Raw genomic sequence first — 23,069 nt, forward strand, 5'->3', positions numbered from 1 at the left:
AGAGAAAGAAGTTTGATAAATTTGAAGTATATAGTAAAAGAAGGAACGCGTACCCTAGTGCTTTGGTATGATTACGCTTCCAACAACCGGCGCTCAATGTTCAGTAGAAAGTGTAGCTAGGTCTGACATGAGAAGAAAAGAGTACAATGTAGCCAAGAACAACTTGCCGGTAGCTAGCAGCTGTGAGTAGAAGACATATATAGGCTGTGCCGGCAAGTCATCCTTGGCTGAATTACACTCTCTACCTCTTCATGCAAGGCCAGCCCCAAGCTGTGTGGTGTGTTATGGCTTGCAAAACTAGTGTGTATTTATAGCCAAAGAAGTAAGTAAGGGGATTGATGAGGCGAAGAAAGCACATATATTCTGAGAATTGGGAGCAGGCAGGCATACAATCCTAAAAAAGAAAGCGACCGTAGTGCCAGCCAAAGGGCAGAGAGGGCCTAAAGGCACCGTCAAATTCATGTCAAATTGCCATATCCATCCAAACCATTACTCAATTGGATTGGCAGTGTGGATCCCACTGGGTAGAATGGTGTTCCACCTTTTCTTTCAAAGGGGAGTGGTACCTGGGAAGGGAATATAATCTTGCAATAGATTTGGTCTCTGAAGAGAATGCAAGACCCCTTAAATTTTCAATCCCTCTAATCATTGTACAGAATTTGGAGCAACATGCACAGAAGCTATGCCAATTAGCAGTAGTGGGGAACTAATATTGAGTTAGTAATTAAATATGGCTGATGCCGATCCAGACTTAAGGTTGTGGGTTGCAATGTAATAGGACAGTCGGTAAGTTTACATGAAGCTGTTGCAAGAGTGATGGGGAATAGCTGTCAAAAGAAAAAGGAATTGGATGGATCGAGGGGGATGTTTTTGTTGGACTTGAACAAGGCATCAATGATGATGTGTTTTGTTAATCTTTCTCAAAGCATCCGCAAATCTGCTTTACGATCTTTATATATGTCTTTATGCATAAAAGAAACACAAGGTTTTCACGTCATTTTGTATATGCTACAGGCCGCCGCTTCTCACTTTCCCAGACGATATACCATTTAGGAAAATTCTAGCCCAATGCCAATCAACTCTATCGGATTAGGATATGCATGCTTGGCTTGCTGATATATTTAGCCACATTTCATCTCTTTGCTTTTCTTCTTCTTCTTCTTATTGCATATATGTATTGTTGTTTTTCAACATTAACCAAGATTATACTGATTATCCCATTACTATCTTAGTAAAGTATTTCATGGCTGGTTTGAACTTCGAACAAGTGGAAGTGTGGAACAGCTAATTGCTTAATAGATTATTTATCAAAAATAAACTAAAAACATTGGATTAGAATTGAAATTAATCCAGGTAGATTATGGAGGTCCTCTAAAATAAATTATGTACTTAAAGAATGCTGAGGATGAAGGCGCAGTGGAAGGCCTTTGGCTGGCCTTAAGACAGGAAGGCCTATAACTTTCTCATTAGGAAACACCTTCTCCAACTTGAAATTTGTAACCACATTATGCATCAAAACTAGCATTGCAATTCGGGCATATTCTTTCCCAGGACACATATGAGCTCCTCCTCCAAATGGAACATATGAGTAAGGTACTATCCCATTTCCTTCAAACCTCGATGGCTCAAACTTTTCTGGCTCCGGGAAGTATTCTGCACTTTTATGCGTAGCAAATGCATTCCAATGCAGCTGTTTGAAGGGTCAAAAATCAACATTCAGCGGGTCTGACCATTTACGTGTCTTGATAAATTAATTGTCATGTTGCACAACATACCTTCCAGCCCTTAGGAATTAGATATCCAGCGTACATGAAGTTATGGATGACCTCTCTAAATGCTCCATTAGCTGGTGGATGGAGTCTTAGCACTTCACTTGCCACATTCCATGAGTACCTCATCTTTTGTATGTCATCCCAATTCAATCCCACTTCTGCTTCTTTTGCTTTTGCAATCCCCATTTGCTCTGTATTAATTCGTGAAAATTAATACATTTTAAATCGTTAAAATTATTAATTGCAAATGTGAGTTAATATTTGGTCCTGAATCCTCATAATTAGATACATAAATATACAAAGCACATTTTGTTAATTATGATAAGAAGGATTAATTAGGTACCTCTTAAGACTGCATCGTACACATTGGGCATCTCTGCTAGATACTTGATGACAAAGGTCATTGCAGTGCTTACATTGTCATAAGAAGCACTTATCAAAGCTAAAATCCTGGTTGCCATTTCGGATTCACTTGTAGATTGACCCTCCTCATTGATTTCTACTAAATGTTGGGACAATATGCCTTGTGATTGTGAAGTATCAGTCTTCCAGCGCTTAATCATAACTTCGAACTCATTGCGGAGCTGCTTTGCTGCTTTAATAGCACGCCTAAAATTGGTCCCTGGAAGATCAAGTGGCAATGACAGAAGCCCTGCTGAAAAGTGGGCAAATGGCTTCTGAAGCTGTGAAATGGCTTCCTCATCATCAATTCCTAAAAGCAAACGGCACGCTAGGACGAAGGTGAGATCCTTAGCGAAAGGGTAAACCTCAACCACTTGTTTGCCACCCCAATGATCCCGAAGATGTTGCCTTGTTATAGCATCAACAATATGGACATACTTGCGGAGAGTGTCTGGCTTCAAAACTGGGGTCACAAATTTGCGCATCTTCATGGACTCCTCAGTCTTGGATGCATTTTGAGTATCAAAGAATTTATCGACAGAGCTAGGCCACCAGGAGGTGACGAGCTTGTTTTCATTGGAGAAAATAAATTTGTTACCGTCAGCATTGCACAAAAGGACGGTAGGTTGGCCAAGCAAAGAGGTCTTGAAGAGCTTGGAGGAGTACCTTTTCCTTCTATCATTGATGAATTTCTCAGGGATACCTGCCTTGGTAGTGGACAGATATTCTAAAGTTTCGCCGATGAGGGGCCATCCAGTGGTACCTGGTGGAGTGGGGATTAGTGATTCTGCCCTATCTTTTCTGGGTTTAGACTTGTAATTTAGAAAGTACAGCACAAGGGCGATTGAGAAAATAGCTGAAATAAACACAGAATGAATAAGTTCCATCTTCTTTGTGTTCAGATGAATGAAGAAAAAGAAGAGAGCAGAAGGTGTATATATATGTGTGTGCGTGCGGGGGGAATGGATCCATCGCCATGAGAATTCAAAGACAAATGTAAGAATCAATCAAAAACAAACGATCATAAGAATATCAAGTAAACTAAAAAAAGAAAAAAAGAAGCCAAGGACAAGGATATGCAAAGCCGGCTATCCCTGTATCTATCTATTCAGTTCAATTATGTACTACAAGTAACTATAACCAATAAAACGGTATCTAAGATTGTTCGAGAGGCAAAAACCACTGAATTATAGATTCCAATCTCAATGAACTGAAAGTAGCAGACAGCAAATGAAAAAGGTTTGTAAATTTCTAATGATTCAAAATCATTTATAGATTTGTTGCTGATTGTGTAAGGCGTCCAATGCGTAGGTAGGTAGCTGGATAGCTTCTGAAAAGTATGATCACTGAAAAGCTAAGATAGCAGCTCTAAGGATGTATCTTTCAACAGACTTATTACGTAACAAGAATTGATAAGCAACCTCTGAGTTGTCTAACTGTTAACAGCACAGTTAATTTTGAATTTGAGTTTAATGAAAGGAAACAGACGGCTGCGGTTGGTGGAGTCGCGGGAACGGGAAGATGCAAGGAAGGTGACCGCTTGGTTTAAAGAGTTCGGACAATTTTGGAAAGCTCAAAGAATTGCTGCCTCTGCCTCTCTCTCCTGATTCCTAAAGCAGAGACCCTTCTTCCTTTCACCGATTCCACGTTCGAATATCTTACTTTTCTCTTAATAAGTTTCCACGGCTCAGATTCTCTATCTCTCTCTCTTTCCCAACCCTCGTTCCTTTCTCCCATTCCACGCCTAACACTAGAGTGACTTGTCGGTTACAAACTGACCTATCTAAGCAGTTGCCACGTGATTCCTCAAATTGTCAAAATTTCTAGGAGGAGCAGGTGGAGATTACCAGTCCAATTAAACAAGATTCACAAACGACACTTTTTATGTGCGACCCTTTCGATATTTTCACCATTTTTGTTTCTTTTCCTCTCTTCCGTTTCAAAGGCTTCGACTTTTCGGTAAAGTTACCTTACAAATTCTGTAATCACAATTGTTACTGTTAGATTTTGTTTTCTAATTCTTTTACAATTGAATATGTGTGTGTCAATTCCATAATCGATTCCTGCAGTTTCAATTTCAGTTCTGCTTTATATTTGATTTTTGTTTCAATTCTTCTTTTTCTCTGTTGCAAAATACAGTGAAGAAACGGATGTGCATTTTTTGCTTTCTTCAAAATCAGCTGCTTCTAACTGTTAATATTTAGAATCCAATGAAATCTTCTTTTATCTCCTTTTAACTCTTGTCTCTTCTGATTCTGTTTTTAACCAAACAAGAACACCACTTTTCTTTTTTCATACTATTACCTGGGAACTCCCCAAATTTTTATTGAGAAATTGGACTAAGTAATACAGGTGTTCGCAGCTTCTCGCCGCAACTCTCCAACTTTCTATCAGAAAACTTGGCTTCCAATCTCAGTTAGCATTTTGTTCTTGCAGAGATTGTCGATTGTAAATCAACATGCGAATAAGACATAGCTTTCTGCTTTGGCCTCTAACACAGTGATTGTTTACCTTCTATCCGATGCTACTGTAAAATAAAATTAATAAAATATTATGCAGCTTCCCTTACATTATTCTGATCATAGTCAAGAACTTAATATTTCTCATGATATTTGTTTTTAGTTTGTTTTCCGATAACTTTCTTGATTTAATTATAATTCCTTACATTAAGGATACCTGCATCAACTATTATATCCTTATAATGATTATATTAGTTTCTTTAGCTCATGCAAGCACAATCTGATTTTTTCCCCTCTACCGTTCCTGTTTTATTTTCATTTAATATCTGTAAACACAGTTGTTCTTGGCTCCTCTTGTTATACTATGGGATGGGGAAACATTTACAAAAGGCGGGTGAGAGTATTCGCAGTGGCCATAATGATCTATCTTGATTATAAGGTATTGTTTCTTAATTGCTACCTACTTGTTTCTTTACATGGTACTTTTGAATTATAAGCCAATTAACTCCCCTCTTTTCTTCATTTTTATTTGTACTGAAGGCTATACAGCAAAGAGATAAATGGACCATCAAATCCAAAAAAACTGCTTTGTGGGAGAAGGCACATGAGCGCAATGCTAAGCGTGTCCTCAACTTGATAATAGAGTTGGAAGGTTTGTGGGTAAAACTTGGCCAGTACTTATCCACACGTGCTGATGTGCTTCCTCATGCATATATATCTCTTCTCAAGAAGTTACAGGACTCTCTTCCTCCTCGTCCCTTGCAAGAGGTTAGTCTTTATTTAACAAATAGTGAGAGTCTCATATTTTTCTGGTTTAACTTGTGTTTTGTATAGATGATAATGTACTGCAGTTTAGTTGGTTGCATGTTCACTTATAAGACAGACTTTGAAACAGCTTTTATCTGAAAATGAGCCAAGTTAGGTGATAAAGCAACTAAAGTTTAAAATATTTTAAGCATAACATATTGAAGAACTTAATTTGCTTTTACAAACATTTGCAAATAAAGAATTTGGCATTGTTTTGTTTTTTTGTTTTTTTATATACCAAAGGCACTTGGTTTACTAAGTTATTATTTTCTTTCTGCAGGTTTGCCAGACTATACAGAAAGAATTGGGGAAATCCTTGGATGATCTTTTCTCATATTTTGACAGAACTCCTTTGGCAACAGCATCAGTAAGCTTGCACATAGAATGAATAATCCTTAAGAGGTATGGCAAGAGTACATTCTGGACTGATCCCTTGTTGTGCTTTTTTTATAGATTGCACAAGTCCATCGTGCAACATTGATAAATGGGCAGGAGGTGGTTGTTAAAGTTCAACATGAGGGCATAAAAACAATTATATTAGAGGTTGGGCACTCTTCTGTCCTTACGAATCTCATGAAGAGTAAAGTTGCAATCGTTATAAGGTCTTTCTTCGTGCCATTGTTTTGTAGGACTTAAAGAATGCCAAGTCAATTGTTGACTGGATAGCATGGGCAGAACCACAATATGACTTTAATCCCATGATAGATGAGTGGTGCAAAGAAGCTCCAAAAGAACTTGACTTCAATATTGAAGCTGGTATGTGTTAATTCTTTGGTGATAATTGTGTTGAGGTAATTTAGTCACAAATGTTGCAGAGTGATGGTTGGCAATGGTGTAAGAGTTAGTAACTTTCTTGCATGTCAAGATCTGTGGATTGGAACTTCAACCACTTATGTTGCATTTTTGCAGACCTGAGATTTTCATCCTACACTTTATAGAAGTTACCCTATTTAGCAAACATCAAGGAGTTAAGAACCTGATATTGATTTCCTACCCAAATTTCTTCTCTCGGTTTTCTGATCAACATGTTTATGTTTATCTTGACTTTTTAGCATACTCTTTCTTGATTTATTTTTTTCCATTGATAGATTTCTTTGTACCTGCAGAGAATACCAGAATTGTGTCTAGTAATCTTGGTTGCAGAAATAAAAATAAGGATAGCAGGCATGCCAATCAAGTGGATGTTTTAATACCAGAGGTTATTCAGGTAGCTTTCACTTTTATGACAAATGTGCTTGCTTAAGTGAAAATGTTACCTGAAAAGCTGGAAGCATTTGGATGTAATGCAATTCCAAAGAATATATCATTCTCCCATCCAAGATTTGAAAGTTCAAGGGATGGGGAGGAGGAAGCGGGTATCAGAACCCTTTATCATGTGCATGATATGAAATAAAAAAATTAAATATTCAAGAATGTGTCCATAAAGTCTTAGTATTCATTACTTTACACTGTCGCTTAGTAAATGGAATGGACTTCGGGTCAAGGATCTATGTACTATATGATGACTGGATAAAGGAAAGGGTTTGCTAAGTTGAACATTTCCGATTTTGACTAGATATTTCCGATTCTGACTAGATTTATGGGTTTTGGCCATGTTTGACAAATTCTAGGTTTGAAGTTTACCAAACCGGTCAAGGCGCATGTTCAATTTTTCCTATTGAATTGATTGTGTCAGGCCGGGTTTTAAAATATAGCTTGCTACTAATTGTTGCTCTAACCAAATTTTTGTATTATTTTCTTATATTAATTTCATTTGATTTTATTTGTTCTAATGACAGTCAAGTGAAAAAGTCCTAATTTTAGAGTACATGGATGGAATTCGTTTGAATGATCTTGAATCTCTTGAAGCTTATGGTGTTGACAAACAAAAGGTTGTTGAAGAAATAACACGAGCCTATGCTTATCAAATATATATTGATGGATTTTTTAACGGCGACCCTCATCCTGGTATTATATTGATATCTTTACGTTTTGCTTTTCTAGAGTTCTCTTTACAAATGATAACTTAACATGCTACACTATTGTTAAATCATTTTACTTTTTTGAATATTGCAGGAAATTTCCTGGTGAGTAAGGATCCTCAACATCGGCCAGTTTTACTTGATTTTGGACTTACAAAGAAAATATCTTCTTCTATAAAACAAGCACTGGCCAAAATGTTTCTAGCATCTGTTGAGGTTTGTAAAGTTTTTCTTTATTAATTGTGTTCATGGTTAAAAAGTAGAATTGTAGAGAATTAGACTATTTTTTTGTAAGTGCATCCAATTGCTAATGCAATCCTGTCTCGTATATAAGTTGTGTTTTCACTCTCCTTTTTGACCCTATGACCTCAGCCAACTTCAGGTTTTCCATATTCAATGTTGGTAGTTGTGAACTTGTAACTGAAGATAATTCTTTATTTTTTTTAAATTATCACTAGATAAAGTTTTTACTTTCTAATTCTTTTTTTGTTCTTTTGTGAAGTAATTTTTGAATTTATATGTTACAGGGGGACCATGTAGCCCTTTTGTCAGCCTTTGCAGAAATGGGGCTCAAGCTGCGTCTGGACCTTCCGGAGCAGGCTATGGAAGTAACAAATGTTTTCTTTCGTACTTCAACGCCAGCGAATGAAGCTTTTGTAAGTACTCTCTGCCTGCTTCTCACATTCTTCTAATGAATTTCAACTAGTCCTATCACATAAAACTAACAATAATCCTATTAAGGAAAACATGAAATCTTTGGCCGAGCAAAGATCAAAAAACATGAAGGTAATACAGGAAAAGATGAAGCTCAGCCAAAAAGAAGTTAAACGCTTTAATCCAGTGAGTCCTAGCATCTCATCCTTCTACCTATATATTTCATGATCTTGTATGTTAACAACATTCAGATTTAATAACAAGCAATCCTTTTAGGTTGATGCATTTCCTGGAGACATTGTAATATTTTCAAGGGTCCTCAATCTTTTGAGAGGTTTGTACAGAAATCCCTTTTTGTTAGTCTATACACAGAAGTGTGCCTTTCTTTACTTATGTGATTCATGGATTTAGGGCTTTCATCAACGATGGACGTCCGCATCATATATCAAGAGATCATGAGACCATTTGCAGAATTTGCTCTGCAAGGGTGAGTCTATGCTAATCATTATATCAATTTTTTTTATGGTTTTCTGGCTATTTCTTTCTGTTTGAACTATTTATTCAATATTCAGAAACATCAATAAGGGACCGACAGTAAATGCACAATGGATCCACAATACACCTGTTCATTCAGATGTAGAGACAAAGTTGAGGCAGCTTTTAATTGAGCTTGGGAATGAAGACAAAATACTTGGAATCCAGGTCTGCGCTATTATGTCTATTTGTATGACAGAATGTTTATCTAAATTGCCACTTTATGATTGTGTAGCATGACTACAAATTTAATTGTAATTTCTTATTGAAATTCTCTTCATTTCATTCTCAGTATTGCTAGTTTTCCTTATTTCATTAAAAACAAGTATTGCCAAAGAGAGCCAAAATTGGAGAAAAAGGGTTTCCTTGTAAGAAATTGAGAAGCAATGTGGATAATGAGAGTTAAGAAGGGTTTAAATATTAGAGAACAGGCCTGAATCTGTTTTAGGGGGCTTGCTTGGGGTAGAAAGGGTTTTTGTAACCTTGTTAGGTGCAAATTATGCTCATTGAAGCTAGGACAAACGGTTGATCATATTAGGATCAGGAACATACAGGTTTCATTGGTCCTGTCCGATGGGGTAATCTATCTTCAAAATATTCTCAGTAGAGCTTAACACATTAAATACAAGTACTTGTTGATTATTTTTCTGCCTTTCTGATTAAATATATCATTTATAATTGACAAAGTAACAGTTAAATAAGGTCTAATATATGATTCTTTGACATGACAAAGATTAACATTGGCTTCAGTTAAATCTTGATAAATTTCAAACAATGATGTCTTAAGGTGTGTGCCTACAAAGATGGAGAGGTCATTATTGATACTGCTGCAGGAGTCCTTGGAAGATATGATCCTCGCCCAGTTCAGCCTGATAGCCTTTTTCCTGTTTTTTCTGTGACAAAGGGAATCACAGCAGGAATGTTACATTGGCTCGTTGACAATGGGTATGTAATAATTTTTGTTACCACAGAGTTATTTTGATACTTTAAATTTTACCAGACTATTGGGGAAAAGATTCACAGAGATGCATATTTTTTGTTCATATAATTTCTTCCCAACAAACTTATAAACAAACTTGTACTTCTAGTTCAATATCACTAAGCTCCTGCTGCAAGATATTTAATTAGTCTGCATGTGCTGGTAACTATTCAGAAGAAACAGATGTAAACATGAATTTTATTGTCTCTGACTCTAAAAGTCCTTGTCAATTCATGCACGAGCATCAAATTCAGCATATATGAATTTGAGAATGAGAGTTCTAATTGTGGAATTTCAGCACAGGGTATGAAATCGAGTCGTTGCACCAGTGAGATATACTTGATTAGATGGTTAGGAGCGATTTAAAATGTTTTGCATATTTTGCAAATTATATGGGATTTTACCATGTGGAGGTCTTGGAAGTTCTTGAAGTATAAATATTCTGTAGCTACCTTACACATTGCTGCATGTTGTCTTGCAGAAAAGTCAAGCTCGATGATAGTGTTGCTAATATCTGGCCACAATTTGGAACTAGTGGAAAAGATCTTATAAAGGTGTGGAGTTTTGTTCTAATATCTCTTACCCAACGACCTCATGAAGTTTGTTATTTGTTATATGTTGCTTATTTGTGCTCTCCAATAGGTTTATCATGTGCTTAACCATACATCTGGCTTGCACAATGCATTGTCCAACCTTAGAGAAGAAAATCCTATGCAACTATGTAACTGGGATGAATGCCTGAATCAGATTTGTCTTTCAGTACCTGAGACAGAGCCTGGCAAGGAGCAGTTATATCACTATCTGTCTTTTGGTTGGCTGTGTGGTGGAATAATTGAGGTATTCTCTCGTTCTTATGTATTGGATACTGAGAGTTTCAAGGTCAAATGTCACTACATTTGCAAGTTAAAAAATGCCAGAGACAACAAATAAAGATAGAAAAGGAGAAATTAAATTAATAAGCACGGATTTGGTGGTAAGGCTCTTCATTGGGTATGGATAATGTGATTAGAATGTTAGATTTTGATATGTTCCTCGGGACTAATAACCTCAGCAATGCTTTGACAAGGAGTCTACCTGTTGTCTGTTTTAATATTGTTCCTAATTGAAACAGCATGCCTCCGGTAAGAGATTTCAGGAGATCCTTGAAGAAGCAATTATTCGGCCCCTCAAAATTGAAGGCGAGCTATATGTAGGAATTCCTCCTGGTACGTGTCAAATATGTCTGCATTAATGCTCAAGCTATGCAGATGCTTCCCAAGCTTGTGCGAAGACTTTGCTTTGCTTTGATCTACTTACCTGTGCTCAATAAATAAAAACCGTAGTGCTCTAGCTTATATAAGCCTAATGTCACATTTGACTGGCCTCGATAATTGACTCCATATGCGTCTTTTGGTTCTCCTCCAGGTGTGGAATCTCGACTGGCAACCCTGATGGTAGATATGAATGATCTCAGCAAACTTGTAGAGATGAGAAGTCGTCCTGACCTGCCATCCACCTTCCAGCCAAGCAACATTACCCAACTATTAACTACTGTGCCTGCTTTATTTAACATGCTGATTGTGCGCCGTGCAACCATACCCGCTGCCAACGGACATTGCTCAGCCCGTGCTCTTGCGCGGTACTATGCAGCCCTTGCTGATGGAGGCCTGACTCCACCACCGCATTCCTCTTTCACCAAGCCAGCCCTCGGTAGCCACCCCCACATTCCCAAATTTTCTTCCGAGAAAACCCCTAAAAAGCAAAAAGGTAAACGCAAGGAAGTGACTACAACTTCAAAGAAGAGATCCAGTGATTATTCAAGGAACCATAATAAAGATTTGGAGGAGGGTAATAATGGTAATGATGGTTACACCAGGCTTGCTACTGATGGCAGCAGCAGTGCTAGTGCTGCTGACAGCTTTGCAGGCGGTGATGGTAACAAAAGAGATAATGTTACAAGGATTTTTACTGATCCTAGAATTCACGATGCATTTTTGGGAGTAGGCGAGTATGAGAACTTGGCGGTTCCAAATGGAAAATTTGGACTAGGATTTAGGAGGAATAGTTCAAATGATGGATCTTTAATTGGCTTTGGACATTCAGGAATGGGGGGATCCACAGGGTTTTGCGATATCAAAAACAGGTTTGCTATTGCAGTGACTGTGAACAAATTGTCAGTCGGTTTTGTGACTAGAAAAATCGCTGAGCTTGTTTGTTCAGAGGTGAATGTCCCATTGCCGGAAGAGTTGTCAATTTCTGGTGAAAGAGGACCCGATTTAGAGCTAAATATAGGAAAACCATTGATTAACTAAGTAGCGGTTGTAACCTGTATTGTAATTTGCATAGGATCTCAGTTGCATATTTAAAGATGTAATAATGATGTTATACACGATTAGTTTTAAATTAATCAAAAGGTGAAAAGTGAATAGAGCTGTTTTGGGTTGGTGCAGTTGATATCGCTGGTGATGGGGTTTGTGTAAGCAAAACACAAAGAGAATGGGGTGGAAAATGCAGCAAGCTTGTCGATTGGGGGTGAAAGCTACAGTAATTTGAAAAATTGGAAAGTTAGATGTGAATAACTAATTAAGGGTAGAGCCATGGGCGAGGAGATACGATACAACTATGAACCATGCAAGTATAAATAATAAAAAAGTATTCTCAAAAGAAAAAAGGAAAGATGGTAGTGGAGGAGGAGAGCAGAGAAGAAAAGAAATGAGGAATATGCAGTTGCAGAGGCACGTGAGATGTTGAATTAATTAGGGAATCAGACAGAGAGGAGAGGAGAGTATTATTAATTTAATTCAATCAACCTACAACTACAAAAACGCGGTTTCATGCTTGGCTTTTGGTTAAAATAATTTTAAGCTCTCTTTTAATGTAATAATATAGGAAATTAATTCATCAGATCTGATCAGCTGGAAGCAATAATAATTGCAATAACAATAATGAATTTGGCATGAAGGTTCTTTTATATGTTTATTATTAGCATTAGACGAGTTCGTGAGTATATATAAGAAGCAGAGGGCAGTGGGGAAGGCAAACAAACAGTTCGCCTACTGTTAGAACAGGATATAGCATTTTGAAAAATTAAAAATGATTGGGATAGCAGGAGTGTGCTGCAGATTGGCTGGTGACCTCGTGCAAGCATTAGGAGCAGCAAGATCGAGGTCAACACCTAATTGCCTTGAACCAAGTGCAGTACCTCATCATCAAGTTGATGAATTCATGATCAGGGCCTTGACGGCTGTGTTTGATATGGAGAATAATGGCAAGATAAAGAAGGAGAAAGCACGCCAAGTTGTGGAGAAGCTCGGTCTGGGGTATGGCCAAGAAGAAGAAGAGACATTCACAGCAAATGAAGTGGCGGCGGAAGAGGTTCTTAGTGGATTGGATCAGGCGCCGGAGCGACAGCAGCTGCTGCATGAAGCCTTCAAAATATTTGATGAGGATGGGAATGGATATATAGAGGCAGCGGAGGTGAAAAGGGTGCTGCAATGCCTGGGCCTGGACAAGGGCTGGGACATCACTGATATTGAGAAGATGTTGAAGGTTGTTGATTTGAACATGGATGGAAAGGTTGATTTTACAGAGTTCGAGTCGATGATGATGATGATGACGACGAGGCCTTAATAATTTCTTATTTCTTTTTTACTAATAGTAACAATAATAGCAATGATGAAAATGTGAATTGTTATGTTGATCTATAATCATTTGATATAATGAAACTCCTGAGGGATCATCAGCATGTCCAAAAACAAGCAAGTAAGAATATTAAAAATAATAATAACAATAACATAAGAAGAAGAAGAAGGATGGTAATCTAAGGCCAAAGGTCAGTTAAAGAGCTAACAGCATCGCTGGTAGAATCAAGAGGAGGAGGAGCGTTTATAGTGATGGTTGGGGATACATTGGGGAGATTGTTAATGGATTGGAGCAGCTGAATATTCATACTGCAACTTAAAGAGCCGCCTCGAGTCACCATATCCTCCGCCAACTTCACCTGCAGCATCCATCCACTCAGACTCTATAATAAGCTATAAGAAAGAGAAGGCGCATATAAACATACACCAATACATAATCAATACCTTAGCTCTTAAAGCTTCGACGTCAGATTTAAGGACACGATTGTTGGTATCAGCATCCCGAAATTGTTGAGTAGCAAATGAGAGCTGCTTGTAAAGAGATGAATTCTCACCGCTGAGTTGATAAACTTGGGATTCAATGTCTTGCAGATGAGCTTGTTTTCTTTTTCTTGATCGTCTGGCTGACTCCCTATTTGAAACCATCCTGCAAAACCAATTATACTAATTCACTCATCACATTTAAATTAAATTAAAACAGATATTAACTTACCTCCTAATGCGTCTTATATCAACAGGGTTGGTGCTCTGTTCACAAGGACCGGCTTCGTCTTCATCATCTGTTTGCTCAGAAGTACTTGTGGATATTCTTGTTCTTACACTTTTAGCTTCTGCTTTGTTATTCGTATTCGTATTCGTATTCATATTCATATTATTATTATTTGGTGATATCGGACTGCTCACTGTTCCATGCAAATGTTAGATGTTAACTTTGTATTCTGGCGTAAACAAGTAATAAGCCATAGATGAGATGTGAGGTACCACAAACTGAAGATTGGGCCTCAATTCTGGATTGCTCCGTCTTCGCAGTTGTCTGAGACCACAAAAGCGATTCTCCCAATCCACAATTTGACAAACTATCCATCATCTCTTGTATCTGCACTGCTCCCCATTTCTCAATATACTTTTTAATAATAATAATATTATAGACCTCATTTTTAATTAGTATTAATATTTTAACTTTTTTTTTTATAACAATATTTTTATTTCTGTTTTAATTTAAAGTATCTATCACTTTACTTTGCGCCTATTGTTGATATGACCATCTGAAATAATTTTTTTTTAATTAATTTGATATATTAACAATGTCAACTCACGCGATGTATACATTTTAGAGAAAATGAAAAAATAAATTCCACGTGCTTACTTAGAATATTAGTAAATTAGTATTTTTATGATAAATCAATTAAAAATATTTCACTTTTTATGTCTAGCTTAAATAGTAAAGAGTATTTGTATTTTTCTTTTATATCCCTGGGAGGTTTCGAATTCGAGTACACTCCGTAGTCTATTGGCTCTCCCGTCAATCAAAAATTATAAAAAAAAATGGTAGATATCCAAATTGAAAAAAAAAAAAAAGTATTGATAGCAGAAAAACAAATATTAATATCAATCATATATTATCCAAAGATTTAGTGAAAATTTACTCGCTTGCTATGGTAAAAAGAGGGTTTGTTTTTTTAAAGGGGTTTGGTATATTTTGAACAATTGCTGGTCATTTTTTAGAGATTAAAAAGTCTAATTTAAAATTCTGCATTAATAGCTCTATTTTACCTAAATGAATAAATTAAATTAATCCTTTTATCATTGTTTAATTATTACTATTATTATTATTTTAATTTTAATTAATGCTAACTTAATTTGAATTTTATAAAATGTAAGATAAGATTATTATTTTTATTTCTTTTATGAATTAATTCAGAATTAAACAATGGAAGTAAAATAGAATAACTTTTTATTATTTTACCAACAAAATGAAAAATAAAGTATTAATATTTTTAATATCTTTATACATTAATATAAAATCATTTATCGTATTTATAACAAATTTTATAGTAAGCTAGTAATATTATATTACATAATACTAAAAAAGATTTTAATAATTACATATTTTAGAGGTAAAAGTAATTCATTAGACGCTGAATATGAAATAAAGATTAAGTAAACAAGCCAATAATGTAGACAAATGCTACCAAACATTATTGGAATTTGGAGGCACAGACCTCAGCATGTTTGTCGATCTTCATTACTCAATGCTTAAACATAATAATAATAGTCGCTTTCTCATTTTAATATGTACAGATATATATATATATATGTGTGTGTGTGTGTGTGTGTGTGTGTTTGGATATGGAAGGAAAAAGAGAAGAATAAAATTACCCGATGAGTTCTGAAGGGGAAACAAAGATCAGGAGAAGAGAAGTCCAGAAAAGGACAATCATCAAGCTGTCCGAGAAAAGGATTAGGGTTATCAGAAGAATCCCTTAATTGGGTTTCACCTTTGGTATCCTCAGCAGTCTTCTTTATAAGGTCTTGAAGGGCAAGTTCTGATTCACTTCGCTTCCTCATATCATCGCCTGCTGTTTCCTTCATTTATTATATTACCACAGACGAAGAAGACAGAAAGGGAAGGGGGAGGGAATTGAGCCGAGTGTTGGATTAATATATACAGCAGAAGCAAAGCAATACGTCTCTCACTGTTGTAAAATTATGATAATATCCTTAATGTTCTAACATAATTGCATATTCATGTCTGCTAAAAAAGAAAGATATAGATTTTGGTAAATAAGTTACAGGGACAGGGTTATCATGTACAGATGATTAATTTAAAGCTGATTTGGACTGCCACCGACCCTTTGGACAAATTTGCTGATTAGATTAGATTAGATGTGATGCCTCCACTTACTTTTTCCAGTTTCTCTTTTTATTTCTTTACATGTTATATTATTATTACCAACGCAGACGACTACTATTTTGCTTTGCTTCTTTTCCTAACTTTTGCTTACTTTAGACAAAGCAGGCATGTCATTGGCAGTCTGTTTCTTTACTTTCTTGGTCCTCTCAACTTTAGCCTTCCCTTTCCTTCCTTGTTAAGGTACCTCCCGAGCAAAGAGTTCTTTGACATTTTATACTTGCGAGACAATTCCTTTATTTTAGACTGATGGAAACTCGCCTAAGGAGATCGCCCCTAGCCCTACGCGAGTATGGGCTCGCCTTTGTTGCTAATTTATAGATTGGACATATTGTAGGAAAGGTTTCGGGTGCTGGAAATCTACTCGAACATAATTTTACTTCCTTCAAACTCGAAAGTGGATTCTTGGTTATTGTAGTTCAGTGAACGCAGTAAGCAAATTACTCTACTTGGGTCACTATTACGTGTATAGGTAACAAACATCATGAGAAAGTTAATGTCAGTTTCATCTTATTTAAACATCTTACGTTGACCTTCTCAAAATGTTAATTTGAGTGTGAGAGTGGTTTCACAGTCACGAGGTCTAGTACCATAATCTGTTACTTTTACAGATTGCATCCGGATCCGTATTTATATTTTAACAAATAATAGGTAATAAATTTTTTAATAATCAAGACTGTAAATAAATTACAGGGAGTGCATACTAGAAAAAGGCACCCAATAATTAGTAAAGGAAGGAACTCCCTATCATTATCATATAATGGCTTGGCTGTGGTTCCAAAAGCCATAAACCCATTGGGCAGTAGTTAGTCACTTGGACCGGACTAAACTACCTATTTAATGAATTAATTACTAACCGAAAAGCGCGCTCGGCACATAAAAAGAAAAATCTATACAGTTAGGCCGCCACGTCACTATACCAAAAAATAGAGATTATAGAGGATGATACATGAAAGAAGAAGTGAGCCGGTTGTCGACATATATGTGTGATTTTGGACAATTACAAAGGAAAGAAGCGTCTGTCCAAGTCCAACCCACCCATCAACTTCTATTATGATTATGAAGTCGATTCATAAAAACAATAACCACACAAATCAAAAAGTGCAAGTGCATTAAGTTGAGACTTGAGAGTGATCCAAGTCCACTGCAACAGTTTGGGCTTTAACCCATCAAACTTTTTCATTTCTCTTTTTCTTAATTAATGGAACAGAGGAGAAAGCACATTCAAGTATAGAGTATGGCAGAAATAAAGTGGATATGATGGGAGAGAGAGTTGATTCATAATCAGCCATATTATTCAACCTCCCAATCTCTTCGTTTATGCATACCTCATCCTTTAATTATCATCTACGAATAAGTTGCCCATGGATATATATATGTAAATACAATGACGTACACGTAATTAAAATACATTACATCTATCGATCATAAAAAAAAAAAAAAAAAACAAAAGAAGAAAAATCATAATAATTTAGACAAATTCCCTTTCTCCATTGACGCCGACCTTTCCCTTCGCAGTGCCATTGGCAAATACGAAGTCTAGGTTGTAAAGCACAGGCACCATTGTAACGCAGCACAGGAAGACTAGCACCGGTCCAAATATCCAAAGCAGAAGAGGCATTGCTGCGTAGAAGAGCCTGTTCCCTACTGTGTTTAGAATAAAACCCTTCTCTAACAGCTCGCTAACATAATCAGGAGTCACAATAGACATTGGATCAGGGGGTGTGTTGATGAGCAAGTTTACCTGATTCACAAACCTTATGGAAAGCGAATGGCAAAAAAATGAGAAGAGGAATATGCTCAAGAGCGTTACATATTTTAGTGCCACCATGAATTCACCGTGCGCCCCGTATACGGCATCGTTTAGCGGCTTCTTCACGCTATATGTGCTACTTATTATGGCTGCCAGCCCAGCGGAGAGAAGGATTGATGTAGTGGCCATTAGGGTTGATCCCATGATTAGGTTTCTAAGTGTTTGGACGGCCAAGATGTTCTTCTTGTCATTGTCCTGCACCAAAAAGAAAAACAATAAATTTGACATGACGTATTATCATCTAACCTCTTTCATGCGTATTTGGATTGGAAGCCTATGAAAATAATAGTGCCGTTTCGTCTGAGAGTATAAAAGCTAGCACATGCGGTGGAGAGCTATTTTCATGGCAAGAAAAAGAAAGTTTGCAAGATTTGAGGAAGAAGATGGAAGGGAGTTATGGACATATGAAGTCGGTTGCTTGTCATATAATAAAGGTTTGTTGAAACATTTGTCCCGAACCAACTAACTATCTACACATTTTCCATTACAAAACAAAATTAACCCCGCTGTAGAGTAGGAGGCTTGCTTTTTATGTATGCCTCCATAATTGATCATATAATGCAACAAAGAGAAGGCAATCGCTGCAAGTAAGGTAATTTCCTTTTCTTTTCTTTTTTATTTAGGAAAAAAGAAGATAGTTTTGCAATCAAGTTTTGCATATCGATGGCCATATCAGAACACTCGAAAGGGAAGAGCATATGAATTCTATGTGGGCAGTGGTGAACCTTGTCAGTGAAAATGAAAGTTAATCGAAAACTTTGCATGGCCACGTGATATTTCATTTTTAGAATTGAAATATAGGAATAATAAATGAGGATATTCGTTTGCTTCGTTCCAATAAGATACTCAATGGCACAATTGAGATAAGGGATATGATGATGATGATGATGAGCAAAGCAGAATGTAGAAATTGGCAGCAGCAAGGTGTTTTGAAGCAAAAAACGGAACATGTATAGAAAGCAAGCAGAGTGATGAGAGAAACAAGTGCAGTGAAAGTGGAAAGCAGAGAGAATTGAAAAGAGAGAGCATATAGGGGAATTACCTTCATCATGGCAGAAACCCAGAAACGCCTGCCGGTGGCGTTAGTACCAATGATGGTGGAGAGGGGTTGGGTGCGAACCTTATGCCATAACCAAGCATGATAGGCCATTGTTATCATAAATCCAAGCGGCACCAGTACCACATCCATATAACATTTCCTCCACTCCATGGATGGTTGTAATGTATATATTGAAAGGCAAAGGCAAAGGCAATGGTTTGTCGTTTGTAAATATGTATACAGAAGAAAGGGTGCCGAAATATACCTAATAAATGCTTGCTCTGGCTCGATGCCTAATGTGTTGGCATCTATATTATATACGCGCGCAAGGAATGCATGTGGACTTGTTTCAATGTGCCATTCAACTACAACAAAAAGGATACCTCCTGCCTTTTTTTCCTCTTTCTTTGTTTCTTTTCTATTGCTTGCTTTTGTACAATAAATAAATTGCATTAATTAACAATAATGACCATGACCCTGACCCTAATTTTTATATAACTATTCCTGATCTTCTTCTTCTCTCGTTTTTCTTGAAGTCTCTGCTTGTAAAATTTATGTGATTTGTGAATGAGTTTGGCGTCGGACACTCAGAATAGTTTTCAAGTTTTTATTTTTTGTTCAGATTAGATTACGGCATCTGTATTGAATTATAAGTGATTAATAATATGAAAGTAACAATAAAGAGAAAATGAGATTAGTATCTTGATAAGCACGGATGGAAGTGAGAAAGGAAATAAGTGGTCAAACACAAGCACACGCCTCTGTCGTGATCATTGATCCAGACAGTGCAAATCACGTGTATCTCCACTTATTCTGGTAACCGTTTCTTAGCCTCATTCTCCATTTTTGCACACTTGCACATTGCTTAAGGTATTGTTAGCTGCAGCCGTATTATATTTTATTTAATATGAAACCTAATTAAGCCCTTATTGCATGTTTCTAAATGTATATTGACTCACCCTTTTCACTGCTTCTCTTCTTAAACTGGTGCTCTATGTGTTCATGCTTACTCTGGAGGCCACTCTGCTTAATTGCCCATATTCAATTCATGCCTGCAAAGGGACCAATTTAAACATTTGCAACCCTTCAAATAGTCGTACAGCCATTTCTCTGTTAATCTTACCATCCTCACTTAAACTAATCCTGTTTTTACCCATCAACCTGTTTTATATATACACACACACACACACTAGTAATGGATTTGCTTTCAATTATTGCCTTTGCATTGCCTTATTTATTAGGACACTTTTGCCGACAGAAATTCAAAAGAGCCTTAGCAATCTTTTGGATGTTCCAATTAACATTAGGTCTCTCTCCTTTTAATTGGATTCATATATGTATGCGAGTGACATGCGTCCATAATGGGTGAGTTCATATATGCAAAATTCGTCTTTTTTCATTTAGTGGAGAAAGCTAATTAAGATTTTTAACACATACTTTATGGTTATGGCAATGTCGAGAGAAAGAAGCTTAAAACTAAAAGAATTCAAGCTATTGGTATGATGGAATGCATGATAAAGTTAATTACGTGCGTACCTAATTAATCAAGCTATTGGTGTGAGTGGGGATTGCAATATATAGGAATAGGAGTGGATCATTCTCCATTTATACGCATGCACCCTTACTCGCTTGAGTGGGAAATGCATATATATGCATGCATGCATGCCTAATATAACATTATATTGACATGTAATAAGAGATATAAGAAAGATAATAATAAATTAGTTGGTCCATCTCGATATTGAACTATATATACATATATGTCTTCGTAGGTTTGAGATATTTTATATATATATATATATATATATATATATATATATATATATATATATATATATATATATTAATCTAAGAAGAGCAAAACCAGATTAAGGAGTGGGTGGCAGACAGTGCATTTGTATTTAGTGCTCGTGAAATCCACATAAGACCAATAGAGACAGAAAGAAGATGATCACCTATAATAACACTTGTTTTCTTTTTTCTTAAGTGCTTAGTACTTCAATATGATTGCTTGCCTAAAGGGAAACTAATTATCTTTTACATGTCAAAAATACCCATTTTACATTATAATTTGTGAGCGATTAGACATCATTTACGAGCTTCTTAATTACTAGTTTCTAGACTTCAATTAAAATCATTCTACATAAAGAGTTCCATTCTAAACAGTTAGTGAGTCTGTGGATTCACATTCACGTAATGATGGGACAAACCTACGTTTAGGGATGGGTATTCGAAATTTAAAAATATCCGAACTCGAATTCGATTAAAATACATGTATTAAAAAATTATTTTTATTACCCGAATCTGTTTTAAACTCGAATAAAAAAAACCCGCATACTATTCGAGTCCGATTAAAATCCATTTAAATTAAATTATCACTAAATATATTTATTGATATTTAAATGAATAATAAAATACTCTATCTGTTTATATAAATATTCAAATAATTAAATGGGTATTCGTCTACCGAACTCATTTATAATAAATAAATTCTAAATATATTAATATAAATAAAAATACGATATATAGACTAATCAAATTAAATATTCATTATATGAATGCAATCCATACATAAATTTAATATAAATTAAAATAATATTTTAATAAAAATATAATATAATATAATAATTTTAATATATTCAGATTCAGATAACGGGTACCTACGGATTTAAATTCGAACTCGATACGAGTAGTAAAATTAAATTTTAAACCCGTCCCAAACTCATTTGTTATTATTCAAATCCGTCCTATTAGAGTTCGGTCGAGTCAGATATCAAAAACACATCCATATATGTATTTTTCTAAGGGAGGTACAAGAGTGTAGTTTCATTATGCTATGCTACTCTCCTTGTATTTTTTGCTTTAAAGGAAAATAATGAAAGTTGCATTAAACAGATAATGAATATGGCTGTACATCTTGGGAAAGTAGCAAATCTACATTTGGAAGGACCTCCTAAAACATATAGAAAAGAACCAAGCTATGAGCGGAAGGAGGAACATGTATGAAGCCATGTGATTAGCAAGCATTAGAACATCATCCATTTGGTATTTCCTTCCCTTGAATAGAATAGAAGAAATGGGCACCTTTACTCCCAGTCCCAGGCTGTGTTTTTTTATCAGCAGTCCCCACATTCTGGCTAGTAATAGTGTAGTACATAATTCTGATTTTATTGATGGAAGAGTGTCTCTTCAGTTCTGCGCATGTATAATGGGCTATCCTGTTGAGGCTCTCAAAACTATACATACATATATACCATTTTGTTTGGTGGAATTGTTTCTAATTCGGGTCGTGGTGCCTCCTCCACTCCACTCCAGCCCAAATTCTGTTAGCCCAATTAATTAAATAACAGTAAAGGATTAATATGACTATGAGCATAATTAAGTTAAAGTTGAAATGTGGGAAATGGACTTGCGTACTTGGGGGCGGGGGTTGGATTGGGCCAAAAAACCAAACCATCATATGTTTTGATTATATTAGCGGTACGGAGAGAGAAGACATATAATATATGAATGTTATTTTTTATATAGATATATTTATATATTTATACAGAAATAATTTAGAGCGTGCTGAGTAGGACTTCTACGTGTAGCAAAACATCATCTCAAGAGTTTTAACATAACTGTATATTTAAAGTTGTAACTCGAAATTTTAGTTAAGCTAGAAAAAACCCTTATCATCTCATCTATACGCTTTTAGTTAAGTTAAAAGAGATTTCATCTGTGCTACTGTACTACTCTTTTCATATTTGGAATAAATAACATCACATATTAGCTTTGGATTTCAAAGGGCAATCAGGAATGAAATTAGACGTAAAGAGTTGCTATTATATACTAGAGTACAGAGACTCTATATATACTCTTTTATCTTTTTGCTGCCTCAAATTGTTCAAACCCTAATTCTCAGCTTTCAGTGATAAGGACTGTAGACGGCGGTACCAGTCTAGGGGTCAAATATTTGATGATAGTCATTCATAGTACATGAGTTAGTGAAATTGAGAAACTTTATGATTTCCAGTATGTCAGTCCGACATATGTATATTTGTATTTTTGGAAGTAATATTAGTTGATGGATGAATATAATAAGTTGTGGTTGACCCTTTTAATAAACTAATCATAAT

The 23,069-nt window shown here is 35.9% G+C and overlaps 5 protein-coding genes across 9 annotated transcripts; 2 read left to right on the forward strand and 3 right to left on the reverse strand.

Annotated features, from left to right (window-relative positions):
* Positions 1-1,274: 1,274 nt before the first annotated feature.
* On the reverse strand, positions 1,275-3,734 carry LOC8282082 (beta-amyrin 28-monooxygenase). 3 transcript variants are annotated; one of them, XM_048372168.1, is made up of 5 exons: positions 3,596-3,734; positions 2,841-3,030; positions 2,116-2,740; positions 1,776-1,963; positions 1,275-1,690 (listed from the first exon to the last, which is right to left on the reverse strand). In XM_048372168.1, the coding sequence occupies exons 3-5, from the start codon at positions 2,663-2,665 to the stop codon at positions 1,382-1,384; spliced, it is 1,047 nt and encodes a 348-aa protein (XP_048228125.1). In that variant the 5' UTR covers positions 2,666-2,740; positions 2,841-3,030; positions 3,596-3,734; the 3' UTR covers positions 1,275-1,381. The 3 variants fall into 3 exon arrangements, with proteins under 3 accessions (XP_048228125.1, XP_015580131.2, XP_002527982.2); XM_015724645.3 differs by having other exon boundaries at positions 2,841-2,937; positions 3,596-3,732; XM_002527936.4 differs by lacking the exon at positions 3,596-3,734 and having other exon boundaries at positions 2,116-3,061.
* LOC8282084 lies at positions 3,276-11,977 on the forward strand. Of its 2 annotated transcripts, none has more exons than XM_025158929.2 (19): positions 3,276-3,413; positions 4,972-5,072; positions 5,174-5,401; positions 5,721-5,807; positions 5,894-5,983; positions 6,070-6,196; positions 6,547-6,647; positions 7,219-7,387; positions 7,496-7,617; positions 7,929-8,057; positions 8,143-8,241; positions 8,332-8,389; positions 8,467-8,542; positions 8,628-8,757; positions 9,377-9,534; positions 10,050-10,122; positions 10,211-10,405; positions 10,680-10,773; positions 10,973-11,977. In XM_025158929.2, the coding sequence occupies exons 2-19, from the start codon at positions 4,998-5,000 to the stop codon at positions 11,857-11,859; spliced, it is 2,898 nt and encodes a 965-aa protein (XP_025014697.2). In that variant the 5' UTR covers positions 3,276-3,413; positions 4,972-4,997; the 3' UTR covers positions 11,860-11,977. The 2 variants fall into 2 exon arrangements, with proteins under 2 accessions (XP_025014697.2, XP_002527984.2); XM_002527938.4 differs by lacking the exon at positions 3,276-3,413 and adding an exon at positions 3,995-4,133.
* Positions 11,978-12,123: 146 nt separating this feature from the next.
* On the forward strand, positions 12,124-13,292 carry LOC8282085 (calmodulin). The gene has a single exon (XM_002527939.4). The coding sequence runs from the start codon at positions 12,641-12,643 to the stop codon at positions 13,175-13,177; it is 537 nt and encodes a 178-aa protein (XP_002527985.2). The 5' UTR covers positions 12,124-12,640; the 3' UTR covers positions 13,178-13,292.
* LOC8282086 (basic leucine zipper 9) lies at positions 13,224-15,900 on the reverse strand. Its single transcript, XM_002527940.4, has 5 exons — positions 15,568-15,900; positions 14,170-14,284; positions 13,901-14,090; positions 13,633-13,834; positions 13,224-13,547 (listed from the first exon to the last, which is right to left on the reverse strand). The coding sequence occupies exons 1-5, from the start codon at positions 15,778-15,780 to the stop codon at positions 13,368-13,370; spliced, it is 900 nt and encodes a 299-aa protein (XP_002527986.2). The 5' UTR covers positions 15,781-15,900; the 3' UTR covers positions 13,224-13,367.
* On the reverse strand, positions 15,245-19,561 carry LOC8282088. 2 transcript variants are annotated; one of them, XR_007215202.1, is made up of 3 exons: positions 18,955-19,561; positions 17,476-18,107; positions 15,245-15,505 (listed from the first exon to the last, which is right to left on the reverse strand). XR_007215202.1 is itself a non-coding variant. In XM_002527942.4 (2 exons), the coding sequence occupies exons 1-2, from the start codon at positions 19,402-19,404 to the stop codon at positions 17,571-17,573; spliced, it is 987 nt and encodes a 328-aa protein (XP_002527988.2). In that variant the 5' UTR covers positions 19,405-19,561; the 3' UTR covers positions 17,373-17,570. The 2 variants fall into 2 exon arrangements, 1 of the variants encoding a protein (XP_002527988.2); XM_002527942.4 differs by lacking the exon at positions 15,245-15,505 and having other exon boundaries at positions 17,373-18,107.
* Between the last annotated feature and the right edge of the window lie 3,508 nt (positions 19,562-23,069).

Source organism: Ricinus communis, chromosome 3, assembly GCF_019578655.1.
Source record: "Ricinus communis isolate WT05 ecotype wild-type chromosome 3, ASM1957865v1, whole genome shotgun sequence".
Taxonomy (NCBI): domain Eukaryota; kingdom Viridiplantae; phylum Streptophyta; class Magnoliopsida; order Malpighiales; family Euphorbiaceae; genus Ricinus; species Ricinus communis.